At 45.2% G+C, this 27604-nt stretch overlaps 2 protein-coding genes across 4 annotated transcripts in view; both read left to right on the top strand.

The window, feature by feature from the left end:
- The first annotated feature begins 725 nt into the window (after positions 1 to 725).
- On the top strand, positions 726 to 4913 carry LOC115774639 (uncharacterized). Its single transcript, XM_030721997.1, has 3 exons — positions 726 to 899; positions 2509 to 2784; positions 3160 to 4913. The coding sequence occupies exons 1-3, from the start codon at positions 770 to 772 to the stop codon at positions 3858 to 3860; spliced, it is 1107 nt and encodes a 368-aa protein (XP_030577857.1). The 5' UTR covers positions 726 to 769; the 3' UTR covers positions 3861 to 4913.
- A 1495-nt stretch (positions 4914 to 6408) lies between these two features.
- Positions 6409 to 27604, top strand: part of pex7 (peroxisomal biogenesis factor 7) — a 43384-nt gene continuing 22188 nt past the window's right edge. The window contains exons 1-8 of one of the 3 annotated variants that reach the window (XM_030721714.1): positions 6409 to 6502; positions 7133 to 7257; positions 8171 to 8228; positions 8795 to 8945; positions 9019 to 9096; positions 9172 to 9280; positions 23759 to 23865; positions 24437 to 24550. In XM_030721714.1, coding sequence (XP_030577574.1) covers positions 7143 to 7257; positions 8171 to 8228; positions 8795 to 8945; positions 9019 to 9096; positions 9172 to 9280; positions 23759 to 23865; positions 24437 to 24550 — 732 coding nt within the window. In that variant the 5' untranslated portion in view covers positions 6409 to 6502; positions 7133 to 7142. Of the gene's footprint in view, positions 6638 to 6893; positions 7025 to 7132; positions 7258 to 8170; positions 8229 to 8794; positions 8946 to 9018; positions 9097 to 9171; positions 9281 to 23758; positions 23866 to 24436; positions 24551 to 27604 lie in introns of those variants that run through there. The other 2 variants (XM_030721715.1, XM_030721713.1) reach the window with 2 other exon arrangements.

Below are 27604 nucleotides of genomic sequence, written 5' to 3'. Positions count from 1 at the left end.
AAAATGATGGCAGTGTTTGGGAACCTCGAGTTTAACTGGAAATATAAGCAGCTGGCAACAGCTGAGTCGAGTCCCAGACTGCAGACATGTCGTGGTCGAGTTGAGCTCGTCAGTGCAGACTGACTCAGATGTATTGCAACGTGTTGGCAATCTGACTACGTTTGTGGATGATGATGATTATGTGCAAACCTTCGACAATCGACAGTCTGAGAGTGACTGCAGTCGGTCTGAGTCAGACTGCGGCTGATTGGAGACAGGCCGCCTCCCACCTGGTGACCTGTGCAGCCGCTTTGGACCAAAGTGGTGACGAGTTGGGCGCCGCAGCTAATTTGCAATTGGTTGCCGACTGCAAAAAAATTCAATGCAATCACCGGGCAACTACACTGGGGGGCCGAAACACCAGCGGGTCTAACTGTGAGTGCAGCAGTTCTGAGGCTGCGTTCAGATCAGCTACAAACACCACGCTGCTGTAAACAGGTGTGTGACACATACCTGAAGGTGTGGGAACAAACAAACAAACATGTTTCCAAAAAGGGGAAACATTAAATTCTAAATTAGAGACTAATATCAGTTTAAGAAGTAACTTGAAAACCGTTTTTCACGTGTTTTACTTTGATGACGTGAACAAAGAGCTGAAAACTGCTCACTTTTTATGCAAATGAGCCGTGACGCACCGGAAACGGAAGTAGCGTTTTTTCTGGTTCTTTTATTTTCATTGTAGTCCCGCTCCGCTCTGGCTGCCCTGCTCCGGAGTTTGAAAGAGGACAAAATGGAGTACAAACTGATCATGGCGGTGTCCGGCTTCCCGAGCCTCTACGACATGAACTCCCCGACCTACCGGGACCTGAACATGCGGAGCGACGCGTGGCGGCAGGTCGCGGAGATCGTCGGAGTCCCCGGTACGTGCTGCAAGTTTAAAAACGGTGCTGCGACCCCCGCCTGACGCTCCAGCGGACACACACGCTGCAGTTTAACGTGGACGAGACGAAAGACTCCAAAAAACTAACAGATTTTCATGAGAGATAAGAGATCAAAACAAACGCGGTCCCACTCTTATTGTGTTCCGACGCTCTGCTGCAGGCACATGGGTTCCGGCTTTCAGGACTTAAAGATGATGTTTATTTATTTACTAAAGTTTTGTAATAATAATTTAATTAAAACATCTGAGCATCAGCGCGTTCAGTTGATGCACTTTTGTTGAAAAAAGCAGTTTGATACCTCAGTTTGCTGCTCGGACTCACGGAAAATATAAATAGTTACTCATGTACCACAAACTCAGGGGTTCTGTTGGCAGTCAGCTGGGTTTTGAAAAGTAGATGTTTCAGCATATTTTTTTATATATGACTCATATAGATAGTGTATATATATATATAATATATATATATATATATATATATATATATATATAGTATATATATGGTAAATGGACTAGTTCTTATATAGCGCTTTTCTACTCAGTCAGAGCACTCAAAGCGCTTATACAACATGTTTTACATTCACCCATGCACTCCCATTCATACAAGCACTTCCATGTTTACTAAGCTAAGTGCTTTTAATTAGCTAACATTCACACACATTCATACTCCGACAGGACGGTCGGAGAGCAACTTGGGGTTAAGTATCTTGCCCAAGGATACATTGGCATGTAGCCTGGAGTAGCCAGGAATCGAACCGCTGACCTTCCGATCAGTAGGTGACCTGCTCTACCTACTGAGCTACAGTAGGTAGAGCAGGGGTGGCTGTAGCTACCCCTACCCCTATAGAAAAGCGCTATATAAGAACTAGTCCATATATATATATATATATATATATATATATATGGACTAGTTCTTATATAGCGCTTTTCTACTCAGTATGAGCACTCAAAGCGCTTATACAACATGTGCATTCACCCATGCACTGGAGTAGCCAGGAATCGAACCGCTGACCTTCTGACCTTCTGACCGCTGACCTAAGAACTAGTCCATATATATATATATATATATATATATATATATATATATATATATATATATATATATATGGACTAGTTCTTATATAGCGCTTATATATATATATATATATATATATATATATATATATATATATATATACACACATATACGTATATATATATATATGTGTGTATATATATATGTGTGTGTATATATATATATATATATATATATACACACACGTATATGTGTATATATTGGTTAATACAACAGCTGGACTAATCTGAGATGCAGATCTGAGCAGGGCCATAAAACAGCTGCTGCTGTCTGGACTCATGGAAAATATAAATGAGTGTAGTTTTTAGATCTGATTGGTGGCTATTAGTCAGATATCATAATTGTAACTTACTGAATTCACTCTGGTTTTTGTAAAAAGTTTTTAACATCTCTGCAAAAATGGAAGCTGAGAATCAAAAATAAATATTGTCCAGTGTGGACACAGTGGGATCCGTTTATTGCTGGATTTGATCTTTTCATGGTTTCATTAATATGAGCGTGCCGTTTCTTTCATTAGAGTCAGAGTGCAGGAGGAAGTGGAAAACGCTGAGAGACCAACACAGGAGGGAGAGGCAACGCGAGAAGGAGAGACGCGAGAGCGGCATCGGGCTCTTTAACTACCGGCCGTGGAGATACTCCTCGATCCTGTCCTTTTTGAACCCCTTCATCGATGCCCGGGCGGCGGGCACCAACGGCTGGGCTCTGGACCCGCAGCCCTCTCAGGCGCAGGCGGCTGAGATGGTGGGCTGCAGCACGACCACGGAGACGCGGAGCGACGACGATGAGAGTTACGGTTCGTAGGCGACGCTGAGCTCTGCCTAATGTTCAGACATTAAAGAGGCCCAAAAGTGCCAAAATACAGGAAATAAAGAAATAAGAGAGGAGATCTCATTTATTTATTTGTCGTGAATTTGTACTGTGTGCAGTGATGACTAATATTTTCCCATTTCAGCTGCTGATTGGCTTTTTAAAGGGCACGGGCAGGACGACCCCCTTTTCCTCCAAGGCCTCCTTCCCTAAAAGGAGCAGCCTTTGCACCTTAATTTAAACATTTCCACGTTCAGTTTAATATTAATATTGATTAATATTTTAGTCATAATTTGGCATCAGTTTGGTCCCAAAATCAAAGCTGTGTGCTGAAAGTTGTGATTGTTTCCTCTGTTTTCAGGCTTCGCTGTAGCAGATGCAACAACAACAACATCTTCATCCTCTTCCTCAGAGTTCCTCCAGAGAAAGCGACCTCCTTCTGCCAGCTTGGACCCGTCTAGACCCAAAGAAGCGAAGGTTGAGGTGAGCTCGGGCGCTGCGGCCGCAGACGACAGCATGCAAACGCAGCAACACACCAACGTGAAGGAGCTGTTTGAGATGATGATGCACTCGGTGACGTCCCTAGCTGCGACCTTAGCTTCTTCGCACTCTTCCTCGCAGCCCTCGGAGCAGCAGACGCCTCCCGCGCAGTCTTCAGTCCTGCAGCAGGAGCCGCAGACTCATCGCAGCCCGCCGCCTTCCTGGACCGCGGCGCGGCTGAACCAGCTGAAGACGGAGGAGCCGGAAGGCGAGGTGGCTGAGCTGCTGGTCCAAACGGACGATGAGGAGGTGGAGGAAGAAGAGTGCCACCCAGTGTCTCCCAGGCCCACTCGGGCAAAGAGGAAGAGCGTCGATGGGCTTCTGGAGGAGTTCCTGAGGAGGATGGAGGCCAGGGAGGCCCAGAGGGACCGGGACGCGGACCAGAGGGACGATGTGACGCTGTTCCTGCTGAGCTTGGCTCCGGCCATGAGGAGACTGACGGTGGAGAAACAGTCGTGGGTCAGAACCAAGATGCAGCAGTTCCTGCACGAGGCCGAGTTTGGCACCGTGAAGTTCCAGTGACTCCTCAAACACTTGATAGATTTTAACAGAACCTCATCTGACGAGGACCGAGGGACGTTTCCGTCTTACCTGCAGACTCCAGAGCTTCTTACCCTTTCTTACAGCAGACAGGTGCTTCCTGGTTTTCTGTTTTAATCAGTGACTGAACGAAGTCCAGATGCCTGAACTATGAAGGATCATTGAGGTAACTTTGGCGTTAATGCCTGATTCCAGTGTTATAAAGGCTCCTATTGGTAACTTAAACAGCTCAGTGTGGCCCTCGGTGCTCGGGCAGTCGAAGAGTCTCTGATGAGTTTTTATGACCATCTTTATTCCTGCAGGATGAATTATTGCAAATTTCAAATTAATATTTTATTGTTCTGCAAGCCTTAAAGTGCTGAAATGATGCGAAGCCTGAGCGTCTAACTGTCCCACTTTAGCACACAGGCTGCACTTGAATTCCCTCAGACTGTAAAACAGTGCAGCGGATGGACGATGACAGAGCAGGCCCGTCCTGCTGCGACTCGTCTGCTCTCATACACAGTCGGCATTAATCCTCTCCAGTCTCACTCACTGCAGTGTTTAGCACACACACTCATATTGCACCTTTTAATACTTTCCTATTGTACAGCATTTTTCTGTCACAAACACTCACACACACCCTTTGTTTTGTATTACATCCACCTTAGATCACGAGTTTAACCTCTTTGTATTTTTCTAATGTGCTTCAGGCTCCGCCTCTTTGATCGATTAGTGATCCGTGTAGCCTGAATCCTGATGTTGGGCTGAGGGAAAGTTTCTGGCCTAAATTCAAATTCACTCACTGTAAACATGGATGATGTCCTCCAGCATCATTTCAAAGGGACGTCCTGTTCAGTCAGTGACCTGAAAACAGCTCGATGTTCCTCTGGGATCTTCAGCTTGTGGACCTTCGTTCTGTAAACAGCACTTTATTTAATGTACAACGCAAGCCAACATTTCGTTCAGCTTTTATTTTGGAAGGATGGTCACATGACCTTGGCTTTATTGTTATTGGAGGTCAAACTGACCACAGTTAACAGTCAATTCAATTCAATTCAGTGTTTTTTATATATATATATATATATATATATATATATATATATATATATAGCACCAAATCATATATTGTGGGTAAAGACCCTACAATAATACAGAGGAAACCCAACAGTCAAAACGACCCCCTATGAGCAGCACTTGGTGACAGTGGAAAGGAAAAACTCCCTTTTAACAGGAAGAAACCTCCAGCAGAACCAGGCTCAGGGAGGGGGGGTCATCTGCTGAGGGGGTAGAGACAGAGATTAATAATAACTCCTCAGGAGTGCGGCGATGCACCAGCACTGAAGGTAACAGTTTAAAACTCAAAGATTGGTCTTCTGTTAATAATACGTGTGATGAAATGTAAATAATAGTTCTAGCTATTCCAGGAACCAGTCGAAGCTCCAACAGCAGGTGGCAGTGTGCAGCTTCCTCCTGTTAGGGTGGTGTTGGTGGTGCAGTGATTAGTGAGCCCAAAGCACATTAGGCACTAATGTGGCTGCATTTTGTATCACAGAGAAGTTTCTATCCGTTGTTTTCCACAGTGTACACGTGACATTTCCTAAAATAATAATCCGATTTTTCCAGATAGCATTAAATATGGAAATGATGAAGCTTTTGGAGAACATGGTGGTTTCCTGTTGCTTTGTCTTCAGTCCTTGTATGTTTCATACGCTGATGAGCTGAGGGCTTATTCACGTTTAATCACATTGTTGATCCTGTAGCTGATCTTATTTTTTCTTGTGTTTCTTTTGTTGCTTTTTTAAAAAATAAAAGTTCTTCTTCCAGTTGTGTGGTTTTATTTCTAAAGAAATCTTCAGTGCTCGCCGGAAACTTTAGATATTTGCAGTTGTATGGAAACATCTGAGCAAACTGCAGCAAATATGAATGCACTGATTTTGGGCATCAAAGCCAGGAGCTTCATTAGGAGGTGATTAGTAACTAAACAGCGTGCAGCATTCAATATTCCACCTCAACGTAGAAGCTCAGCTCACTGACGTGGAGCACTGATTAACCAGGAAACTGCAGGCGAGAGGACGAACTAGTTTTCCCCGTCTCTGTAATAACATAAGGATTATTGATCCCGGGGCCCACAGAGCTGTGACCGTGGGCCCACAGGGTCACAGCCCCAGTTTAATGGCTGAGTAACTGTTTTGGTCCATAAAGTGGCACAAAATGACCTGACTGTGAACTTATGACTGTATTTGTGTTTTTAAAGTAAAAATCCTCACAGTCATTTCTGAGGAGCCTGAACTCATATTTCACAGAAGCACTTTGCCCATTAATCTGTCCATGAGCACGGGGTCCATCTCACAGAGAAATTACAATTCATAAAATATTAAGATTTAGAACACTTATTTATAATTAACCTTTCTAAAACATTTGTATCCAATCATCATTGTTTGCCTTCCTTAATTTAACTGAATTATTTTTAATAATCAGTCTCTGTTGGTTTAAAAGTGAGGAAACGTCGCCACCTGGCGGTGTGTCGTAAGACTGCAACTGAAGAACGTTCCGTCCGTCCGGCGTCAGCTGATCAAAACACGGAAGTGTCGCAGCTGCGAGTGGGCAACGCGAGCGGCGTGAGGGGAGCTGCAGGTGTACCGGTAGGGATCTTGTTCCGTGGGTTCACGAACCTTTGAAACGTCCTGTCCGCGTTTCCACGGCGCGCTGACACCAGTGTTCGCCTCTTAACCCCGCTGTAGGGTCCTGGGGTCACTTTCTCACCTGCAGACCACGCGGTAATCAGAAACTGCTGCACCTGGACTCGTTACACCTGGACTAGTCCAACAGGAGAGCTGAGGCAGTCTCCAAACACAGTTTAGGACTCATGAAAGAGGGTTTTGTTCCTTCTAAGTGTGGACCACAAAGTGCTGCAGAAGCTTCATATTTGTGAAGCCTCCAGTTTGTCTTTAAAGACACAACAAGGAGCTCTAACTCTCACACCTGGGCCGGGCTAACGCAGGGAGGCTAAAAGAGCTAACGTTCATTCTGTGTGCAACACCTGAACAAATGGTTGAGACCAGCTCCACTCAGAGGGTTGCATTCATGATCCTGCATAATAAAACAGAGTCATATAAAAGCTCAGAACCAGAAACCAGCTGTGCTCGTGTATTTGGAGCTTCGTGGTATTTTGTCCTCAGTCGTGAAATGTTTGATATCCAGGACTTATTATTTTTTGTACTGCTGTGTGTGTGAATGGTTGGTGAAATGTTTACACCTGCTCTCTCTAACAGGCCCTTTGTGATGACGACAGTGAAGGTGTTTCGCAGTGCGGCCCGTCACGGCTACGCAGTGGAAGTGTCTCCGTACCTCCCCAACAGAGTGGCCTGTGCTGCCGCGCAGTATTATGGGATAGCAGGTGTGTAACAGTGTGGCAAACAGCTGATTATGAGCTGATAACAACGTTCCCACAGGCTGAGGAAAGATGGCCGCTGTGACCTCACCCTGTGCTTTCTGTCAGTTGGAGCTTCAGTGCTGAAACATCAGCATCACCACCAGGTGTAACACACAGACAGGTACCTGCTAATCGGTGCTGAGGAACATCCAGATAACATCCCAGAATTTCACTGGATCTCCGCCTTCTCGGGCGGTCTGTTAGTCCAGTGAAGCCACAGCAGCCACATTTTTGGTCAGATAGTTGCATTAAAAATGCTCCAGAAGGCTCCAACAGCACAAACACGGTGAAGCCGAGCAGACACACGACAGCTACAGGCGCCTGTGTCAGCACGCCTGTTTTCAGCCTCGCAGCAGCAGCAGCTGGCCCCGCTGGTCTCTGTGCACTGCATCCTCCAGCTCAGCCTATGAACTCTGTAGTGCAGTCACAGCATTTAACTTAATGCTGCTCTGGATGGACGTTTGAGGGAGAAAGCTGCTTCATTTCATTGGCTGAAGTGAGAACAAAGAGTGATTATCAAGCCAAACCTTTACTTGGCTGGAGAGATTTGCTGTTTCCTGTATTTGTCTGTCACAGTGACCCTGCTGACATCAGCAGAGATTAACCAGAGCGTGTTTCTGTTTCTGACATTTGATCCAAATAAACCTCCTGGAGTCAGTTTACGGACGTTGATCTGAACGTCCTGCTGCCTCAGGAACCTCTTACTGCGACGCAGCGAGCGTCTTCTAAACCAGTCCTGAGGTCAGCGTCTGACGACGAGGAGCACTCACTCTGATTTGTTAATGGCAGATTTTTCAGGAGGTGAATGTACTGCTTTTAAAGGATGAGAGGATGGATGATGAGCAGGAATGAAAAAGCTGTGTGTGTGTTTGTGTAGGCTGCGGCACGCTGCTGGTCCTGGATGAGACGGAGACGGGCCTCGCTTTAGTGAAAAGGTGAAACTTCTTTCTGTCTTCTGTTTTCTCATTTCTCTCTCTAACGTCTGATTTACGGCGTTTCTGGGGCCGAGGATGATTTTAAGAAGCTGAAATCCTTCCTGCAGAAGGTTCAGGGATCTAATTTAGGCACAGATGTTAGTTACTGTCAGACTGTGAGGGAAACAGAAACCCCTGCTTTTATTTTAGGCTTCATTTTACCAGGAAGTCCCTGTGAGATCAAAAACCTCCTTTAACTCACAAGATATTTAATAAGGCAGCAAATACAACATATTTAAATAACAATATAAAACAGTCACACTGACTACATGCTTTATGATGTCTTTAAATCCAGTAGGTATGAGCATGTTTAAGTTTAGCTCCTTCTGCACAGTGTGGCGTGTCTGAGGCTGTTTACTCCACACGTCAAAGCTGGAGGAGCTTAAAAAACAAACCTCATTCAAAACTCTGAAATAAGCCTTTAAAGTGAGCGAAGAGAAAAAACGTTTTCAGTGGAGGACGAAACTTTAAATGTAAACCCTGTATTTGGGAGTGTATTAATGTGTGTGTGTGTGTGTGTGTGTCAGTTGGGAGTGGAGTGATGGGCTGTTCGACGTGGCGTGGAGCGAGGCAAACGAACACGTGTTGGTGGCCGGCGGAGGCGACGGCAGCCTGCAATTGTGGGACACGACCAATCACAGCGCTCCACTGAGGGTGGCCAAAGAACACACACAGGAGGTCAGACAGACACACACAGACACACACACAGACACACACCTGCAGCTGTCCTTACTGTACCGTGTGTTTGAAGGTGTACTCTGTGGACTGGAGTCAGACCAGAGGGGAGAACCTGATTGTTTCTGGGTCGTGGGATCAAACTGCCAAAGTGGTGAGATTCCAGTTTCTCCTTTTCTTCGAGCAGCGCTGAGTTTCGTCCTGTTTATACTTTTTTAATCTCCTCCAGTGGGATCCAGCTCTCAGTCGATCGCTGAGCACCCTCAGGGGTCATGAAGGGGTCATCTACAGCACCATCTGGTCGCCTCACATCCCAGGATGCTTTGCGTCTGCCTCAGGTAGGCCCTGGCGTACACTGGGAGCTGACACGCTGCCCCGGCCTGTTCGGCGCGGCTGCTTTCACCACCAGGTGGGGGTGTTGCAGTGGATTTGGGCAGCAGGTTTTCATTCATTGAAAATCTGAAGTTTGCTTCAGGCCGTTGAGATTCAGCTTCAGTTTGAATCTAAAGCTACGAAGGAAGCGATGTTTGATGTCATTTGTCAGGGTGGACAGCATGAAGAGTTTCACAGCATCTGTGTCTTCAAACATGAGTCAGGTGTTTGTTATTGGAGCTTTCTGAAACCTACGTGATGGCAGTGATACGACTGAATTCAAGAAATTTCCTCCAAAGGTTTTTGTTCCTGTCCTTCCACTGCAGCTCAGGGGGAAACACAAAAAGAGCAATTCATACTTAAACACATAAATCTGGAAAATAAACACTGCATGTGGAACCTGTTTCCCTCTGCTTTGGTGCCAGCACAGGGTCAGCTCTGTGTGCAGGTGGAGGGGTGTAGTTTGTAGCAGGAGGTGTGTGTCTGTCTTTGACTTAATTCTTGGAGGTTTTTGTTTGGCTGATGCACGTGTCTGCGATCAGTGAAGGATCACAGGCATTTCTAGACTTTCTGCAGAAAATGTGTGTGTGTGTGTGTGATGCACAGTGAAGCATCTTTTCAGTTTGATTGTTCGTCTGCACTTTTAAATGAAGCCATCTTTGTGTTTGTTTGGTGCTTCTGCTGGAGCTCAGCTGCAGAGCTGCTTGTGCTCAAGTCAGGACTTGCAGCTCGTTTGTTATCGTCCTCACAAACAGCACAGTGACATCAAAACTATTGCATGCCGTACTTTGGCGTCGTTCTGGCAACGCAAAAGAACAAGTGTGTCAGCGTTTACTACCATTTCAGTAATATCTTAGTACAGGAGTTCATGCTGTTCAGGAGATGCTGCAACAGCTTGGAAAGAAAATTTTGGAAAAACGATCGCTTTGCTTCCTGGTTTGACTTCTTTTACTTCTAAAACCAGCACTGATGCAGATCTTGTTCATGAGTTAAAATGCTAAACTGTGACTGAACCACTCTTGAAAATATCTGAAGGAACTGAAATCACAACAAACAGCTGTCTCAAGGTGCTTTATATTGTAGGTAAAGACCCTACAATCATTACAGAGAAAACCCAACAGTCAAAACATGCTTCAGCTTTTGGACCATCGTTCTGTTAATGCCATCTGTTAAGGCTCAGGGAGGGGCAGTTATCTGCTGTGACCGGTTGGGCTGAGGGGAGAGAAAAAAGACATGCTGTGGAGGAGAGACAGAGATTAATAATAACTAATGATTAAATACAGAGTGGAGTATAAACAGAGTAAATAAGGTGAATGAAAAGAAACAGTGCATTATGGGAACCCCCCAGCAGCCTGAGCCTATAGCAGCATAACTAAGGGAGGGTTCAGGGTCACCTGATCCAGCCCTAACTATAAGCTTGATCATAAAGGAAAGTTTTAAGCCTAATCTTAAAAATAGAGAGGGTGTCTGTCTCCTGAATCCAAGCTGGGAGCTGGTTCCACAGAAGAGGGGCCTGAAAGCTGAAGGCTCTGCCTCCCATTCTACTCTTAAGTATCCTAGGAACCACAAGTAAGCCAGCAGTCTGAGAGAGAAGTGCTCTGTAGGGGTGATATGGTACTATGAGGTCTTTGAGATAAGATGGGGCCTGATTATTCAAGACCTTGTATGTGAGGAGAAGATTTTTAAATTCTATTCTAGATTTAACAGGGAGCCAATGAAGAGAAGCCAATATGGGAGAAATCTGCTCTCTCTTTCTAGTCCCTGTCAGTACTCTAGCTGCAGCATTTTGGATCAGCTGAAGGCTTTTCAGGGAGCTTTTAGGACAGCCTGATAATAATGAATTAATAAATTCATGAAGTTTGAGGAATGCTCAGCTCAACAGAGCTCTGACTACTAACTGAGTCTGACTGAGCACTAAATCAGATAGAAACTCTGAGTAGGGACCAGGTGGACGATAGATAATAACAAATAAAACAGGTTTTTGATTTTCCCAATTAGGATGGACAAGACTAAGAGTCAGGCTTTCAAAAGAATGAAAACTTTGTCTGGGTCTTTGATTCATTAATAAGCTGGAATTGAAGATTGCAGCTAATCCTCCTCCTCGACCTGTGCTTCGAGCATTCTGACAGTTACTGTGACTCGGGGGTGTTGATTCATTTAAACTAACATATTCATCCTGCTGTAACCAGGTTTCTGTAAGGTAGAATAAATCAATACGTTGATCAATTATGAAATAATTTACTAATAGGGACTTGGAAGAGAGAGACCTAATGTTTAATAATCCACATTTAACTGTTTTATTCTTTGGTGCAGTTGATGAAGCTGTATTATTTATTGTTTTTGAATTTTTATGCTTAAATAGCTTTTTGCTGATTTTAGCTTTGTTTTTTGGTGGTCTGGGAGCAGCACCGACTCTATGGGGATGGGGTTTTGGGGGGATGGCAGGAGGAGAGAAGCTGCAGAGAGGCGTGAATAGCTGCTTTCTTGCCTCTCTGTTAAGGAAGTGAGTTTTTATTCATCAGACAGTGTAAGTGAGTGAGTTTGTACCTGGAGGCGTTTGGATTATCTTCTTGGTTTGTGAGGGAGCGTATTTAAACTTTATCGGAGGGGCGGTGATGTTTCGTCAGTGCTGCTGATCAGATTGTCAGCCAGCTGGAGTCCAATCTGCAGCAGCTGCCTTCAGCTCAGGAGCAGTTTGGGAAGTTTACTCACACGAGTGGCTAATGAGTTTGGGTTAATTGGTTTGTGAGCGAGCGAGCGGGAGTCTGATGAGATTTTCAAGGCGAGAAGACGTTAAGCCCCCCCCCCCCCCCCCTTCTTTAATCAGTCTTTATTTTTTTTATAAAAATGTAGATAATTGAATAAATACAAAGTTCACAGCTGGGATGATGGTGTGTTTGTGTCTATAAAAAGTTCAATAATATGGTGATCATCATGTTTGTGTTCAGGTCTGAGTTTGGAGAACAAGTCAAAGTGATCTCATTGTTTCAGTGATAAATGTGTTTGTAATTCCTCTCATATGTTTGTTATGGAGTTTTATGGATTTTAATAATTATCTAATGGTGGTATTGCAGATGAACTTGAAGGCTGTGACTCTGTGCTGTGGTTTCGGTCATGCTAAAATGAATATGACCAGCTTCTGCTGTTTTTCACATTGTTCTGCACTTAATAAGTGGTACCCATATCTGCTCTGTTTTATCTGCTTTTTTATCAACTCGGTGAACTCATTTAATTTTCCGGTCTATAAGATATGAGTAAGGGCTACAAACTGTCCACAGCGGTGTCCCACCGGCCTGCGTTAAACTAATGGGCTTGTGAAATAATGTTCAGGAGGTCATCAGATCTGTAAAGTCTGTGACTGTGGATGAAGATCTGTAGGTGCAGGAGAGGCTGAGAAAACAGCAGGTAACACTGAGACTGTGAGAGGTGTGTGTGTGTGTGTGTGTGTGTGTGTGTGTGTGTGTGTGTGTGTGCAGATTGAAAGAAAGTTTAATGTGCACACATTTAAGTGACAGATGTTAATTTTGGACGTGCATGGGGGGGGGGGGGGGGGGGGCAGAATTTATTACTTGAAGCTGATTCTTCTGCATTCGTCCAAACAAACAAGCACAGAAATAAGAAAAACTGGAAGTGACCCGACAGTTGTGTTGTTTGACAGCAGCGTCATTTAACGGCAGGATTGAGAGGCCGAGTGTTACCTGGTGGGGTTCAAACCTGTGACACGGAGTTCACTGAAGCTGAGATCAGATAAGTGCAGCTCAAAGACTTACTGAGCCCAGACCTCCGTAATCAAACCGTCACAGCTTGTGGGGTGGCTCAGGAGGTAGAGCAGGTCACCTACTGATTGGAAGGTCAGTGGTTCAATTCCTGGCTACTCCAGGCCTCATGCCAATGTAAGATGTTGGGCAAGATACTTAACCCCAAGGTGCTCTCCGACGCAAGCATTGGAGTGTGAATGTTAGATAATTAAAGCACTTAGTTACTCATGGAAGTGCTTGTATGAATGGGGTGAATGTAAACGTGCTGTATAAGTGCTCTGAGTGCTCAGAGTAGAAAAGCGCTATATAAGAACTAGTGCATTAACAGTGGAGCGACTGTGGAGGCCCATATTCAGCTTTGTTTCCTCTGGACACATTCACTGGACACACAACTCGACATCATTGTGACTGCTTCCCCTATGACATCATAATGCAAAGCAATGCAACTTATCCAACTATGTGAGGCCAGAACTGCGACCACAGTGGAGCTTTCTGAGGTGGCTGCTGCTTTCCATCAGTGATGCAGATATTTGAGAGCGTAGCTTCAGTCAGTCAGATGTTTGGATCAGAGGTGGCAAGTAATGAGGTACAAATACTTTGTTACTGTACTTAAGTAGAATGTTCAGGTATCTGTACTTCGAGTATTTATTTTTCTGACAACTTTATACTTTTACTGCCTACATGTGTCCTTTCTAGTCCTCACATTTCCAAACAGACTCGTTACTTTAGGTTTAACATCTGAGGGAAGTCTTAATCTCCCATCGCTGCCTAAATGGAGGAACAATAATAAGAGAATCCTATCGGTGTACCGATCAGTGGCTGATCGTGTGCAAAGAGAGAAATGATCACAGATCTCAAGAGCCAGAATGACCGGGAACGGTGTTTTTGGTGCAGATGTGCATAAGTTGTGGTCGCAGTATTTCAGCATCTAGCTAGTGCTACAGGAGAGGAGCATAAAGGAGCAACTTTTTTTTTTTTTTTTTTTTTAAAGTGGCAGCTAATTTCAAATGCATCAGCTCAACAAATGTCAGCAAACACAAACTGTTTGTGTGCAGTTGGTCTCACAGTGTGTCTGAGCTGAAGGTCCAGCTGCTGTATTTCCCAGAGAAGAGGAAGCAGAGAGGTTGGATTTGAAGGGAAGGACCTCTCAGGGACCTCTGATAACCCGGACGTTTAAAGCTTACATGTGATGTCCTCATTTTAAAATCATGTTGTGAAACATCCTGGAAAACAAACTGAGGTAGACTAACTTTGTGTTATTCAAAGGTTGCATGAAAATACTGCAGTTCAGTGCAGGATAAACAGGTTAGTTTGCAGTACTGTGGTGAGTTTACAGTAACGCTCTGTGTTGGGCTGGTGCAGAGCAGCTGTGATGTTCTTGGTCAGTTACAGGTTAGATCTTTAACCCCTGATGATTCTATTTTTCTGTTTAGGTTTGGAGGCAGAGTGAAAAAACTGTGTTCCCATGTACAAATATTATTGTTTTAATATAGCATAAGGTTCAGTTAGCTTTGCACACAAATAGCTGCTAGAAACGTCCCTCAAGGAGCTACTTTTACTGTCCTACATTTCAGATCCTGTACTAGAATCAGTACTTTTTAAGTATCAGTACATCTACTGAAGTAAAGAGTGTCTGTACTTTCCTTTATGATCTCCAGAGTACTTGGCCTCCCTGTTGAATGCCATGATTAGCGTGGCTCGATGAATTATCCCATGTTTAAAGCTTCATTAGCATCCTCTGATGCTGAGGAACTGGATCCTTCTTTCTGTGCCCTCAGCTGTCAAATCAGGGAAATCTGCACCTTCATTTCTCCAAAGTTTATTGATCTGATCTCGGCAATTTTTGAAAAGCTTCCTTAACAATGCATCTTTGCATCATCACCATCATCGCTCGAGCTCCAGATTTATTTCCTGATCCGACTCTTGGGGCAGATTCCCGTTGAGGCTCACCTGTCAGATTTTTATCCCTGAATAACTCTTTAAGGAGTGATGACAGTCGGTCAGGTCAACATTTCATGTTGTTTCTGGTCTTTAGCACTTTCCTGGTCACTGTTCACAGGTGTGTCACCTGGAGTACTCCACTGATCTGTCTTCAGTTTCTTCATCATAACCAGCTGCTGCGTCTCTTTTTGGTAGACGTCCTTACTTTTATTGCCTTTTATGTTTCATGTGATTGTTAGAAAACCTGCTGGAGCTCAGCGTCCTCTCGTTCACCGCTCAGAAGGATTAAAGGGGAGTTTTTCCCTCCCTGAAATGTTCTCGTTCCTGCTGCAGGAGAAACAGCCTATACTCTCTGCAGCAGGACTGTGGATGGCAACCTGCAGGAGCTGGAAGAGGAAAAATATGTCATACGCCACACAGATGAGGATGTAACGCACTTTTGTTGTCGGTCCTCCTCTCCGGTGGCCTCTCACCAGCAGCTAAGCTCAGAGGTTTGAATGAAGACACTCCTTGGAAATGTGTCTTGATCCGAGCACATCCGTGCCAGGACCGCTCAGTCTGCCTCTGCTGCTGATAAGACAAAGACAATCATACCAGGTCCAGGTTTCCAGAGCCGAGCCTAAGCAGACTCCTACGTGTGCATCTGTGCCCGTCATGGTGGGAAACGGTGTGAAGGGGCCACTGCAGTAGGAGGGATATCCGTGCTTCCTTCATGGATAAAGCCTTCGCCTTTACCCTTGAGCTGGAGGTTACCTGTTGATGTCAGAAGGAGCCTAAACTCAGTCACTTGCACCACAGAACAAATCCATTTTTCACATTCACAAACTCTCCCGTGCTTTGAGGCCAGGAGATTTGCAGCTGTGGTATCAGGACACAGCAGACTGCAGTAAAGGAGCCAATGCAGTATTTATCTAAGGAAGTGCTGATTGGCCCAAAAACCAACCTCTAAATGTTTAACACATGTAGCTCTGCCCTCCAGATGTGTCATCATTCAATCGAAGCAAAGATTTAAATAAAATAACTTTATTTTTTACTTTTTTAAAGCTACGTGAGGATGTTACATTCATGCAAACAAACAGGCAGCAGTGTTTTTGCCTCCTGAAATAAAGAAATGTGAAGTAAAGCTGAGCCTGACCTGAAAGTGAGAGGCTTTTGTTAAACCTTTATTTAATGCGTCCAGTTGAAGGGTTGTTCACGGCAGCAGCCTGAGGTGAAGCTCTGGTGCTGCTCTCTGCTTTCTGACCTGCAGCAGGAGCGATAAAACTCCGAAACAAATTACCCCCGCGTTTATCTCCCTGTGTGTTCCTGCACCTGCTCCGAGCCGCCGCGCTCGCGCTGAATCCGAGTTTCTCCTTATTTGTTTCCTGTTTTCTGCTCTCTTCCCGTTTCTTTACCTTAAAAGCTCGGTCACGGTTTGCTCCTGCAGACACGATGAGAGGTGGGTGGTCAGATGTGGGTTTAATGAGGGAATAATGTGCAGAGCTTGGCTGCAGTTTTAAGCTTGCTTCTATAGTGGTGTAAGATATGAGTGCTGAGACCATCGGTGAAGGTGAAGTCACCTGCTGCTAAAAGCAGGTTGTGGTGTAAGCTGGTCCACAGTGATCGATGTTCACAGGTGCTCCCCCTCTGCTGCACACACTGAGCTTTCAGTCGTTTTATTGTGGGAAGTGAACGTGTTTCCCTGAGTGCACCATGCTGCTGGAAGTATCACTCTTTATTTCCCCAAACAGGATTTTTGTATTGCTGTGAGCTTCCTGTGGGAACTCATGAACTCTGTGCAGCTACAGTATTTACACACTTTTGTTAATTAATTGGTCATAAACACAGGCCAGAGGGCTCTAATCGCTACAGGAGTTGATAAAAACAGTATCTTAGCAGTGTCTGAAGTAGTGAAGACTCATGATGAGTCTTTGGCTCTTTCTCTGGGGTACAGCTGTCTGTAGTCAAAGTGAACGCCCCTCCTGGGTCACTGGAGCGTGATACCCGAGTCGTCAAAGGTAAGACTGGATATGAGAACATTCAGAGGAAACTGCCTGATGGTTTCTTTGCTCATCGCCTGAAACACTCACAGATTTGCATCCATGTCTGACTTTGTCCACTTCGTGAAAATGAAATGATGATCACCGTCTTTACACTCCGGGGAGATCCGGAGCTAAAAACTGTCGAGTGGAGATGATCTGAATTCAAATCTGTGAGGATTTAGCTGCTCTCAGAGCCTTCTGGTCACTCATCTACTGTCAGCATACTCAGAATGGAAGCATCGATGAACCCTGAGGTCAGTGGAAGTGCAGGAGTTCATCACACATCGAGTTGTGTCCCAAGCCTTCAGTTTCACAGTGAAGCTTATTAATAACAGCTGAAGCTGGTTTGTGGATGAAGGAAGCATTAAAGCTGCAAGTGCATCAAATAATTCATACACACCATTATTTTTATCCAAAATTTCAGTTTCTGCTTCCCTAACAGATTTATAAGTGTGGTCACATGGTGCCACTGAGCCTGAACGCCCATCAGTGCTCAGTCACTGCTGTGTGTGTCCAGCTCAGTGATGTTTGCAGCAACGCTGAGACACACACTTCTGTTCACTGTGTGTCTGTTTGTCTTGTTTCAAGCAGGTAGCATCTGTTTAAATAACTGATAGCAGGCGTCCATCACACACACACACACACACACACACACACACACACACACACACACACACACACACACACACACACACACACACACACACACAGCTGGCATGCTGCTGCCGCTGATGTTTGGCTCACAGAGCATCAGTGGTTGTGAGGTCCTGGCCTCGGGGAAACTCTGGCCACTCTCTGCATCCACAGACCTGCATTATGAACTGTGATAACACACACACATAGACATGCATGCACGCACACACACAGACGCACACACAGAGCTGGTGTTGATGGAGGGCTGCTGCAGACCCGGTCAGGGCTGTAATCAGACCATCAATGCAGAGCAAAGCTTGTTGTGAAGCAGCCTCAGTTTTCCTGACGCACAGGTTATCAGGACAGAATCACTTCCAGGAGACCTGCAGGTATTTCACATAAGAACCTTTGACCTTTGACCTTTTTATTTACTCTGTGTGAATGTCAGAACCACTGAGGATAAAACCTGACACGATGCATGCTGAGCCTGAAGTGATGCCTGATCCTGCTGGGTCTCAAACAGGGATGGATGAGTTCTCAAACATGGCGACCTATCATTGGTCTACAGTGGAGATTTGCTGCCTTATCTCCATGTGAAGGCTTCCCCTCTGGGGCCATTAGTGGGTAACTTTAGATGCTGCAGCCACTCAGGACTTTGAAGAGAAACGAGGTGAGAAACTGAGAGAGGCAGAGATGCGGGGACAGCATGGTGCTGATGGAGTCTCATCAGCTTATCGGGGTTTCTCATGCTCCTCGCTGCTTCTCTCCCTCACACCATCTTGTGTTTCTCCTCCCCTCTGTGTGTGTGTGTGTGTGTGTGTGTGTGTGTGTGTGTGTGAGGCTTCGATCTGCCCTCCAGGCCTCCTCTGGCAGCTGCAGTTAAACTGTCCTTCCCACTGATCCACATCCTCACGGTTCCAGCTCTGGTTTTATGTCACTGTCAGTATCACTGCACTTAAACTCATCATTTTCTGCTGTCGGTCTGAATCACATGTTAATGGTCACATGCTGTTTGTCATGAACTGTTTAACTTTGTTAAAAAGCTCAGACTCATCTTCCTTTATTTGAGTGAAGCCCAAAATGAATACACGTGTTTCTGTTTGGCCTCATAAAGGTGGAGTTTGACTTTGTCCACCTTTTGGACAGACAGGCTGTAAAATCAGAAGTTGTGATTTAAACGTTCAGTCTGTTGTTCTGCACGTGTGCCGCTGTGATCGACTCCAGTGTTTCAAACCAGTGATTCTTGAACGTGTTTTTAATTTTAGGGAATGGATGAAATAATCAGAGTGATTGTTAATAGCTCACCAACCAAGGACGTCTTCTTTTAGCTTGTTTCCCAGTTAATGCATGAAATCAGTGTACTGAGAGTTCGCGCTCACATCTCTGCCCCTTTGAACTGGCTGTGCCTCTGTGGAGCAGCTCCACTGACCGTCATTCACCACAGACGCTCAGAGGTGGATGGTAGTTCGGTCTTTTGGTTTGATAGTCTTCTGTTAGATGGCCCTGTCCTTCCTTTAACCCTTTGTCACTGGGTGTGTGTGTTTGCTGGTGGTGGAGTTGTTGGTGCCTCATCACAGCAGAAGGTTCCTGGTTCAAACCCCAGCTGGGCGTGCGTGTTTGCATGTTGGCACTCTGCCGTCCTCCTGAAGTCCAAAGGCTGTGGGAGGAAGGCGGAGTCATGGATGAGAGGCAGATAAAGTTCATTCTCCTGCTGGTATCCTGCTGGTAAAGGTCTCTGGTGTGTGTCTCTCCTCTCTGTAGTTACATATTTTGTTTGGGCTACATCTGCATCACGACGGTATGGAGATGGTATTTGTCACTGGCAGTCTCGCAGAGGGCTGATGGCACAGTGGGAGATGATGGTCCAACACTATAAAATCATGTTTTCAGTGCACGCACGCAGCAGTCGTTCCCACCGAGCGTTCTCCCGCTCATACTTCAGAACCTTAAAGTAGAGCTCTGCTCTGACGGCCTGACCCGGGGGAGGGAATTCATGGTGCACGACTCTGTGAGTGGGACGGGCGTTACTGCTGATCACCTTCAGCACCTTCAGGGCTCTTCCACAGGCGGAGGCTCAGCTCGTCTTGGTTTTAATGGACTCGTTCCAGGAGCTTGTTGAACTCTGTGCAGCATCATTCATTTTAATGAATGATGCTGCAATTTACTGGAACCACAGCTTGCGAGATGCTTGGACTTCTTCATGAAACGTAACCTCAGCATATGAAGGATGTGGTTCATCTGCGTGTGACTCCTCTGGTTGTTGGAGCCGCTCTGCGATGGAGCTGCATGTGTTTGTGGCAGCGGTCATGGTGTTAAAGATAAGCTCTGGAGGTGGTTGATCTCCATCTGCCACTGAAAACAATCATGTAAATCTTTGTGCGCAGCTCCCTGGCTTTATATTTGAACCCACAGTCTCCCACACGCTCGCTCTGATCACATTCAGCCTGGACTCTGGGAATCGAAGTGAAACGAGAACAAAGGTTTAAAATGCAAATATCAAGGCGGGAAGACGGGAGTGCTTCCTCCTGCCAGAGGAGGATTAGCCGGCAGAGACGCCGTCAGCAACAGGAGCCAGTTTGGAATCAAACGGCCAAATTCTCCACAGACCTTTTATCTTGTTCTAGTTTCATTTTAGCCAGTCACGAACAGTATATGTGTAATAATACTTATGCTGGTATGAACAGAGTAGATGATGGATGCTGGGACAGGACTGGTATGTTTCAGCCTCCAGTTAAACTCTGATGTTTCAGCCTGGACTGGTTTACAGTTGGTTGTGATTTTTGTAAAATCTTCTGTTGAGTCTAAAATTGTAATAATAACTTTTTGATCAAATCTGAATCAGCCCGTCAGATCCTTCTGAAATCCTCGTCCCATCTAAATTTAGCACATTTGTCTTTGTGAGTAACAAACTAGCCGGAGATCCTGAAGCTGAGTGTCCCGGCTCCTCTTCCTCTTCCTGCTGGTTCCCAGCACAGTTCAGCAGTTTGGTTTTAAAAGCTCAACATTCATCCTATAAAATGACCTTTGCTCATATCATAGTTCATGAAGTTGGTAAGTGAAGATTTGCTGTGGCTGAAAACAAACTCAGAGAAATCTGTTTGTGCTCTGTGGTTGTACTTACAGTTAGTGTCCTTATTTGTTTGTGTGCTGAGACTTTGTTGTTTCAGTTGTTATGTAATGAATATGGGCTGAAGTGCAGACTCTCAGCTTTAAACTGGGGGCATTCACATCCAAACTGGAGGAAGGGTTTATGGCTCTTATGTAATCACGTGTCGCCTCCTCTTCTTCACAGAACAAATGTAAGAAGCTCAAAGAGGCTGCAGGTGTGAGTCTGTGTGTAGCAGCTGAACCTGCTGATACAGCAGCAGGTGTAACAACTCCCATTTACAGAAGTCAGCCTCTGATGCACTGCAGAACACACACACACACACACACACACACACACACACACACACACACACACACACACTTGCTCATTCTCAAACACACAGAGTTGAGCTGGTGTGTTTCCTGCTGCGTGACTCTGGAGGAGTTTCCATGCACGACTCAGTGAATGAGAAAAGGGACTAGAGAGGAAGAGGAGGGAGGAGGATGAAAGCGAGGGAGGAAGGGTGTGGAGGGTTAAAATGTTAATGAAAGAATCGATGGGGTGGGTGGTGTGGAAGGGAGCGATGCTGGGGGAGGGTTTTCATCCATTGCTGGGATTAAAGAGGAGGCACAGGGGGCGAAGAGGAGGAGGAGATTAATGTGCTGGTCAGCAAACATGAAGCCAGGAAGAAGCCCCCTCGGTGTTCCCTGCAACAAAAGCAGTCGAGATTATTCCAAGTCAACAACAACAAGCTCCCGTTCCAAAATTCAGGTGGCATCGTTTCAGCAGAGACACTTCATAATCCTATTAGGCAAATTAATCTTGTTCCCAGATTGATGGCCCAACTTGGATCCTTCCTCCTCGTTCTTTGGCTCTCACAGACATTATTTACATGGTTAATAAAGCCCCCGGCTCCTCCAGGCTGAATGTGAGACCCGGGTGAGAGTGGTTGCTGTTTGATGAGCCGTTCTCAGATCTTGTCTAAAGGATGCTCTCCCCATGTCTCTGTGATAGAAACACTGGCATTAATACTCCCCCTCAGTGTCACCATCACAGCTAAGAGCCAAACCTGAACCCAGGTCTCACAGACCCTCCATCACCTGAGTGACTCAGGTCTTCCTGTCTGAAACCAGCTTTATTTCCCTTCATGCAACTTTCTTCTGATTGGATGCTCTTTACAAACAGAGTGAACAGCAGGTGGATGACCGTGATGGTAATGAAGGATACCCACCTTCATGACATACAGAGCAGAATGGGACGCTCTAATAGGCTCACAGGTTTAATTTCAGTAAAGTTAGAAACAAAGTAAATACATTTCAGGTGTGCAGCGTGCTGTATCAGAGCTGGTTGAAGGTTTTTGAGGTGTTCTGCTTTGGCTTCAGCCTCAGTCTGTGCTGGTTGCTGCTTTTGCTTCCACTCAACTTGTTTAATACTGAAGTTAAAAATTAGCATCAAAATATTTGGATGAAAGTGTGCAGTTTGCTGGCAGGCCGACGTGAAGCACACCGAGGTCTGCAGAGTCTGAATAAACCTCTGAGGACCTGCTGCTGTGACATGAGGAGGAGGAATACGGAGGAGTGTAACCGTTCTGCTTGATGATTGTCGCAGTGTGCTGGCAGACCCTCAACCTCTACCCAGAAACACACACATTCCTCTGTGTGTGTGTCTGTGTGCATGTGTGTCTTCTGACTGACAGCATTCCCCTTTGAACTTCTGTCCCAAAGTGAGGACTGACCAAAACGTTCCTACTGGTACACACACACACACACCCTGCTGGGTTTATGCCATAATGAAGAGGTCCCTGAAACGAGTCCCATAATTCATAAGAGACCATGAAATAAAGGAACGCACTAAAATAAAACGACATCAGCAGGAGCTCGAAGCCCGGCTGCTGTTCTCTCCTCAATTAACCTCTTTTTTTCTTCGTGGCTCCACCCGACCCCACCCGACCCCACTCTGGAGTTTCTGTCACTTTCTCCTCCCTCTGTCTTCATGTCCTTGCTGCTTGTCTGTAATCATTTAACAAATGTTTATTAAATAATAAATCCAACGTCTTTTTGAGCACCTGAAACCTTTTTATTGATTCGTAGTGAAACTGAAGGCTTCTCTGTCATATCTGACGCGATCGTCAGTCTGGAAACTCTGGATCTGTTTCTCTGACAGTTTTCAGAGAATCCGTCTGGATACGTTTCATGTTTGTTTTTAGTCGTCCTGATTGGATTTTTCTCCTTTTTTCCATGTCAGCTTATGTAACCAAAGCTTTCAGAAACTCCAGCAGGTCTTTTATTGCTGACTATGATGTGTTGGATCGACTGTGGGTTAAAGTAAAACACACTGAGCAGAAGGGGATAAAACTGATGTAAGTAAATGATGAGACAACGAGGCGTATTTCCATGAAAGAACCTGGATGTTCTACAACATCACAGCTGTGTTCTTTGCATAGTTGGATCAACGTAATCGCACCGCGGGTGGAGCTGCTTCCTGCTGCGCTGCAGTGGATGACCCCATCAAATCATACGCACAGCTGGATTCAGCACTAAAAGTCTCCATCATCAGATTATCAGAAGCATCACTGCCTTAAAGTGGGCAGAAGAAAATAACTGTCAGGCTGAGACGAGCTGAGATCTCCTTGATTTCAGGAACATGGACAGACTAACAAATTTTTTAATCTTTGTAACTGAGGGCGGGAACCAGAGGAAGTCACCAACAAGCCACCAGCATCACGCCATGTTACCCATGATCTCACAATGTTACGATATCCATGTAACCAAAGACAATAATCCGATCTCATGAACTAAACTGTGGTGTTTTAATTAATGATGCAAGTTAATTAGCTTTTGGATTTGTTTCCTCAGCTCTCTGTTTTGTGCTCCTCCTGTATGATGGTTGTCTGTTGCAGCTCCTACAGTAACTAAGCTGTAAGGCTACAGCTGCTCACAGGCCACCAGTGTTGGCTTTGCTGTGCATTCTGGGTAATACTCTCATCTCTATTTGTACTCACAGGTGACGGGACACTCCGAGTTTGGGATGTGAAGGGCGCGGCGTGCAGATTGGCCGTCCCAGCACACAAGGCTGAGATCCTCAGCTGTGATTGGTGCAAATATGACCAGGTACACACCCACCTTCACCTCCAGCTTTATTATGTGAGATTTAAATGTGAATGAATGTGTAGAAGGAGCACTTAGCCAAAAACAGGACTTCATGCAGTTTGGTTTTGGTTGAACGTGTTCAGGTTAGTCTGATGTAACTTACAGCTAAGATGCTTTTTTAAAAATCTGAGCACAAATTAAAAATTCACTTTATCTACTTTCACAACTTTGAGTTAAAAAAAAACTTTCTTGTTTACTTCCTTGGTTAAAAAGTGCTTTTTAAAAAAATAAGATGGACATACGTTAACCTTTATTCACGGGTGTATTTAACATTAAAATGTATTTTAAATGAACCGTGGACAGCGTAATTTTTTTGGGAGGGGCTCGTCTTAATTTAAAGGTTACACAGATGTGAATCTGATTTTAGTGTCTAAGTTCGAAAGATAAGAATTCATTGGTTTATACAAAGACGTGTTTGTTAAAATGTGTTTTAGTGGCTGCATCCTGCGGTAACATTAAATCCACATTTACTTACATTTGACCTGTTTGTGTATTTGTGACTCGATAAAAATGAGTTTTTGCCTGTTTGCAGAATATCGTGGCCACAGGTTCGGTGGACTGTACTGTGTGCGTGTGGGACCTGAGGAACGTCCGACAGCCTGTCAGTCAGCTGCGGGGACACACCTACGCCATCCGCAGACTCAAGGTACGCACACACACACACGCACGCGTGCACACACACTCATCTATGCTTCTGTTTTTTCGTGGACTCATTCTGAACTCTGTGCTGGAACCTGAACTCCAGCCTTCTGTAGGCGTGTGTGTGTAGGTGTGCAGGTGTAGGTCTGTTCCTAAAACAAGAGCCAGTGCATTTAGCTGGGCCCCACAAACAGACATAAACAAGTTCACACCGTCCCCGTGTTTTCCAGCTCCCCTTTAATGTGAAATACTGAGTCGCTCTCTCATTCATACGGAGCCGCCACAGCAGGTAGTTTGATCCTGCAGATTGTTCACACCGGATGTGCAAACTGACACAACCACAAAGGGATTTGTGTCTCCTCTCAGGACTGAACCACATGTTTGTTCTTATTAGGTGAAAGTGTAACAGGCTGCTCCTTCATTGTAGAAACAGAAGGCAGGAGTTTGTGTGTTTGTGTGTGTGTGTGTGTGCTGGCAGAGATGCAGTGTGACGCCTGACAGCATCAAAACACCCACCTAAATGGCGCTAATAAGACCACACACTGTGTGTGTGTGTGTGTGTGTGTGTGTGTGTGAGAAAACAGACGGCTGCAGAAGCGATCCCAAACACAACCTTGTTATTCAAATTAGTAACACACACATCACTAAACGTGTGCGTGCGCACACACACACACACACACACACACACACACACACACACACACACACACACACACACACACACACACACACACACACCTGCAAGTGACTGCATCGAGTTGTAGATGTTTTGTTTGCTTTTTAATGACATGTTTTTATACCTAATTATGCTGTTTAATTATTATCGTGCTGACGTGTACGGCTGCTCTCTGCTTAAAGGTCTGTTAGTTGTGCTGCTGCTGTCTTGGCCAGGACACTCTTGAAAAAGAAATTTTAAATAAAGGTTAAATAAATCTATTTAATTTGAATGCACACACTCAGAATGACCATTAAAATTCTGCATTTCACGTTGCTCGAGTCGTCTAATTACTGGCTTCTGTCCCTGTCATGCTGGTTATGGATACGCTAACATCTGCTGAGATCAGCCCCGTTGACTGTTGGCAGATACACTTAAATACTCAGAAAGAAGCCGTGACGAGCTAAAACACTTTTGTGCTTCTGTCACTCAAAAAGGGAAAAATCAAAACTAAAAACATGATAAAAACATCTGGATCAGAAGCATCAGCTGAGTCAGCGCCTCCCAGCTCATCATCTTTGGGTCTCAGTGTGGAAGCATCCATTCATCATCTCCTTCTGATCCGTGTGTGTGTGTGTGTGTGTGTGTGTGTGTGTGTGTGTGTGTCACTTCATGTCATTCTCCCCCACCGCGTGAAACTGGGAATTCTGGGAAAACAGTCCAGTTCCAGTCTATCTGATGGAGCTTTCCTCCGTTTTCCTCCAGAATTTGAATATCTTGTGACTTAGTGGTGAAGTTTTGCTGTTGGGTGTATAAAGCTAACCTGCCGGTGACTCCTGCCTTCTGCGCAGCTTTGGGATAAAAACCAGAGCTCAAGCAGAAACAGCTGCTGGATCTCAGCCAGTCCAGCAGCTCGTGGGGTTTTTCGGGACAGGTGTCCCCATCGATCGAGAAGACTCGCTCTGAAACTGTTTGTCAGCGTTTGCAAATCTGCCGGCTTGTATTGATTTACTGGAGCAGCACAAACAAGCGATCATCAGCAGGAGAGTGAAGAGAAAAATAAAGTGATAAACGGAGACGGCAGCGCTTCTGTTCAGCTGACAAGTCCAAAATCACTTTGACTGAGCGGGAGATTAAACACAGATGATCTGCTCAGAATGAACCAGTCATTATTTCTAACTACCAAAGTCATAACGTGCTCAGTTATTACATACTGCCTCTGGTAGGTGGAAGCCCCCCCACTCCATCTCTGACCCGACGTGGGTTCAGCTTCTTGTTCACAGGCGTGAACTGTTACGTTAGCACTGTAGAAGAAGCCACTGTAGTGTCACTCACTGCTTTGTTTGAAGCCTTGATTTTTATCTTGATGTGTAAGATCCACTGTTTCACTGATGCCCCACGCTGTGCTGTTGGTGCTTAATCGGGCCTAAAAAGTCTGAACGAGGCAATATGCACACAAATATCTGCTATCTGCTGCTGAATAATAGATTCAGTGGTAGCGTTTCAATCACCAGAACTGGGCCACAGACTTCTGGAACAGTCTGTTCCACTCAACAAATGAAATTATTTGTCAGTTAATTATGTTAAAATGCTCTAAAAGGGACCATAAACATGACCTGGACGCCCAGTTCAGGGACTCTAATTAGCTGAGATGAAGCCTAGCAGGCCGCCTGTTTGCTTCCACTTGCCTGTCAAAGTGTCCACACCCGAACCTTTGAGCCACAGTTCTTCTCAGAGGGAAACGATCCATAGAGAGCAAAGGAGTTTTTGGCAGCAGGTGGTAAACACCTGTGAATCTACGGGACCGACTCACTATTGCCGCCGGCCTCAAGTGGACACGAGAGGAACTGCAGTTTTTGGATGGCTTCACCTTCCAGCCTCCTGATGATTAGCACAAAGTCAGCAACATACCTGCAAACAGTATTTCTGCTGCAGCGTCTCAGCTGCTGGTTCTGATTACCAAAGTGAAAACAAAGAAAAGCGTCTTTGCCGGTAACGCAGCTTTAAATTAAAGTGTAGTAAAGGGAAGGCTGTTAAACGAGGCTGAGAGGTGAAACTGTAAGAACCAGAGAGGGGAACAAATGAGCGAATACATTAATTTAGGGCTGCTTCGTCGGTGAAATCGCTCTCTGTGGACTCTTCAGGCTCTGTGTCTGCACAAAGTGCTGAGCAGAAAAATGCTGGAAATGCTGCTCAGCCTGCCTGAAGCTGTTTTTCATTCTGATGGAGACAAAAATTGTTTTGTTTTTGTTAATGCCTTTCCTATTTTTTTTTTTGAAGATTAGGGACAAACTTCAGCTCCACAGAGACTTTGTTACAGCATCAAAAACAGTGGAACATGTTACTCAGCATTCCCTGAGGATCCAAAGAAGTGCAGTTTGCATTTTCAGCCAAACGACCTGTAAG

This window comes from Archocentrus centrarchus, chromosome 24 (assembly GCF_007364275.1).
Source record: "Archocentrus centrarchus isolate MPI-CPG fArcCen1 chromosome 24, fArcCen1, whole genome shotgun sequence".
Taxonomy (NCBI): Eukaryota; Metazoa; Chordata; class Actinopteri; order Cichliformes; family Cichlidae; genus Archocentrus; species Archocentrus centrarchus.
This window is presented reverse-complemented; position numbering and strand designations above follow the sequence as displayed.